This window comes from Leiobunum rupestre, chromosome 7 (assembly GCF_980474605.1).
Source record: "Leiobunum rupestre chromosome 7, qqLeiRupe1.1.hap1, whole genome shotgun sequence".
Lineage (NCBI taxonomy): Eukaryota > Metazoa > Arthropoda > Arachnida > Opiliones > Sclerosomatidae > Leiobunum > Leiobunum rupestre.
In genome coordinates, this window is record NC_143390.1 from 18,595,041 (window position 1) to 18,597,779 (window position 2,739).

The 2,739-nt window shown below is 42.1% G+C and overlaps 1 protein-coding gene across 1 annotated transcript; it reads right to left on the bottom strand.

Annotated features, from left to right (window-relative positions):
- Window positions 1–1,521: 1,521 nt before the first annotated feature.
- Window positions 1,522–2,508, bottom strand: LOC149934975 (uncharacterized). The gene has a single exon (XM_090153494.1). The coding sequence runs from the start codon at window positions 2,506–2,508 to the stop codon at window positions 1,522–1,524; it is 987 nt and encodes a 328-aa protein (XP_090009620.1).
- Window positions 2,509–2,739: the final 231 nt, after the last annotated feature.

Sequence of the window (2,739 nt, forward strand, 5' to 3'; positions counted from 1 at the left end):
GATTTTTTGGCCAATTTTCTTGACCCATTACCAGCCACGTCGGACCAGAGAACCAGGCGTCTCCTTCGATCAATTTCTTGACTTCGATTCCTCTTGACAGGAGATCAGCTGGGTTTTGACTGCCGGGGCAATGCGACCAGCTTTGCGGATCCGATACGCATTGGATTTCGGCGACTCTGTTTGAGACGAAAGGAAGCCAGGCTTTGGGGTTATCTTTGATCCAATGAAGCGCTATAGTTGAGTCACTCCACATGTTAATGATTAGATTTCCTTTATCGAAAACGCTTTTGATGTGGTTGACGAGTTGGGCTCCAATCAGACACGCTAACAATTCCAATCGAGGAAGTGATAATTCGGGTTGCCTCTTCTTCAATGGCGCAACCTTGGCCTTTGCAGTAACGAATGATACTCCAGTTTTACCGCTTTCTGTTTCGTACCTGACGTAAATTACGGCTCCGTACGCTTTGATACTACTGTCACAGAAAACGTGTAGTTGTTGGGATTTTATTTTATCTTGATAGTAGTATCTCGGTAATTTCAGCTTCTTTAGATCCTTCATCTCGTTACTCCATTTTTCAAACTCGTTTACTATGTCGACTGGGAGATCTTCATCCCAAGTTTTCTCTAGAGCCCACAGTTTTTGAAACAGGATCTTCGCCCGTATGGTATACGGTGCAAGAATTCCGATTGGGTCGAATATTTGCGCGACCGTACTAAGGATGAAACGTTTACTTCGTTTGGGATTTTTCAAAGTGTCCAGGATGTTACTGAGATCGAAAGTAATGACGTCTTTTTTGTTTTCCCATTGCAGTCCCAATACTTTAAGAGACGCGTTTGATTCGCCAGAATTTTCTTCCATTGTAAAGTTTTCGTCATCTTTCCATTTTTTCTCCAATGTTTTTGAGTTTGATTTCCACTTTCTAAGATGCATTCCTGCCTCCTTCATAATTTGATTGGCGCCTGAAGAGATTTCATAGGCTTTATCGTCATCGTCATTTCCGGATACCCAGTCGTCCACGTAGATATCGTTAGATAGGGATATGACTTCTTCTTTAGTTTGATCGTATTTTTTTAATGTAGTTTTATTGTAGCTGCCAAAAGGAATGGTGAACTTGTAACTCCGAACGCGGCCCTTGTTACTCGAAACATCTGAAACTGATCTCTTTTGAATTTACCACCTTCTTCAATGACCCATAGGAATCTTAGACAATCTCGATCTTCCTTCTTTAATTCCACCTGCAGGAAGGCTTTCTCTAGGTCTGATATTACGGCTATGGCGTGTTTTCGAAAGCGTAACCATAATTTAAGCAGCTCAGGATTTAAATTTGGACCAGATGCCAGGCAGTCATTTAGGGACGGTTCTCCAACGGCGTGGGCTGACGCGTCGTACACGATTCGAAGTTTGGTTGTGCTACTTGATTCTCTTTTGACTCCTTGGTGTAGAAGATAAAACGTTCCTGGAGTGTCTGGAGTCTCTACGATTTCAATGATTCCAATGTCCTTTTGTTCCATAATGATACTTTAGTAGGTTTCATAATATTCTCTATTTGCTTCAAATTGTTTGACTAAACTTCCCATTCGCTTTGTTGCTACGCTTAAGTTGTTCTTTAGAGTTGATTTTTCGACGAGCCAAGGTAGTTTAACCTGATAACGTTCGCCTTGAAAGGTGGTATTGTTTTCAAACTCTTCCATAATTTTATTGTTTGTCGGAACTTGGTCCTCGTTTGAATCGATACCTAGCGACTCCAGCTCCCAAAAATTTTGGATCGTATCCGATATCAATCTTTCTTCAACACTAACTCGTAGCACTTGCACCACTTCATAATTCCCAATTCCAGTTTGATTTACGTTGATGGGTCCCTGTAGAGTCCAGCCTAGTTTTGTTTCCTGCACCACTAACGAAGGGCTTAACCTTTGCATATTGCTAGTTACGAATTCCCAGTAGAAATCGCTTCCAATGAGAACGTCTACCTTGTAAGCACCTTTTGGACCATGTCTAAATTCATCCGCCAATTGATAATTGTTAGCTTCCACGAATTTCTTCATTGCTTCACAGCTCACATTGGCGACCCCTTGACAAATATAAGGTACCTCAATAGCCACCACTTCGATTTTGGTTCCCTTTTGATTGACATTTTCCAATGTCAACAATACTTTTCTTCTTCGAGATGACTCAGGTGTCTCGTTCCCAAAATTGTTTATAGCTATTGAGGCAATTCCTATCACTGGCAGATTGAGTTGACGCGAAATGCTTTCATGGACAAAGGTGGCTTCACTCCCTCCATCCAGCAAGCATCTTACGCGCGACACCTTGTTTGAAAGGTTGTCTCGGGGGTTTCTCGCGATCGCTTGCCCTGTCTGTAGAAATACAGTTTGATTTACCGTAACTGAGGCGCATGTTTTGTTTTCTGTGCTGAAATTCTCGTCGGTACGTTTTAGTTTTTCTTCTGATTTTGGTTTCGATTTCGGTGCCCCTTTGTTGGCGTTGCTTGATGGACATACGGCCATATTGTGGTTTTTGTGACAAATTCGACACGATCTAAATTTTGAAGGACAAACCCTCGCGTTGTGATTCCTTTTTAGGCAATTAAAACATCTTCGATCCTTGCTGATTTTTTCTCGTTTCGTGTCAATGGAATGCGCGAAGCAATTTGATGACCCGTGAGTGTCCACTTCACAAAAAATGCAATACGTATTTCCTTGAAGAAGCTGCTGATTTACCCGCGTTGAGAGGGCTGC

Coding starts and splice junctions, on each gene's coding strand:
- LOC149934975 (XM_090153494.1), bottom strand. CDS start 2,508: ATGGCCGTATGTCCATCAAGCAACGCCAACAAAGGGGCACCGAAATCG.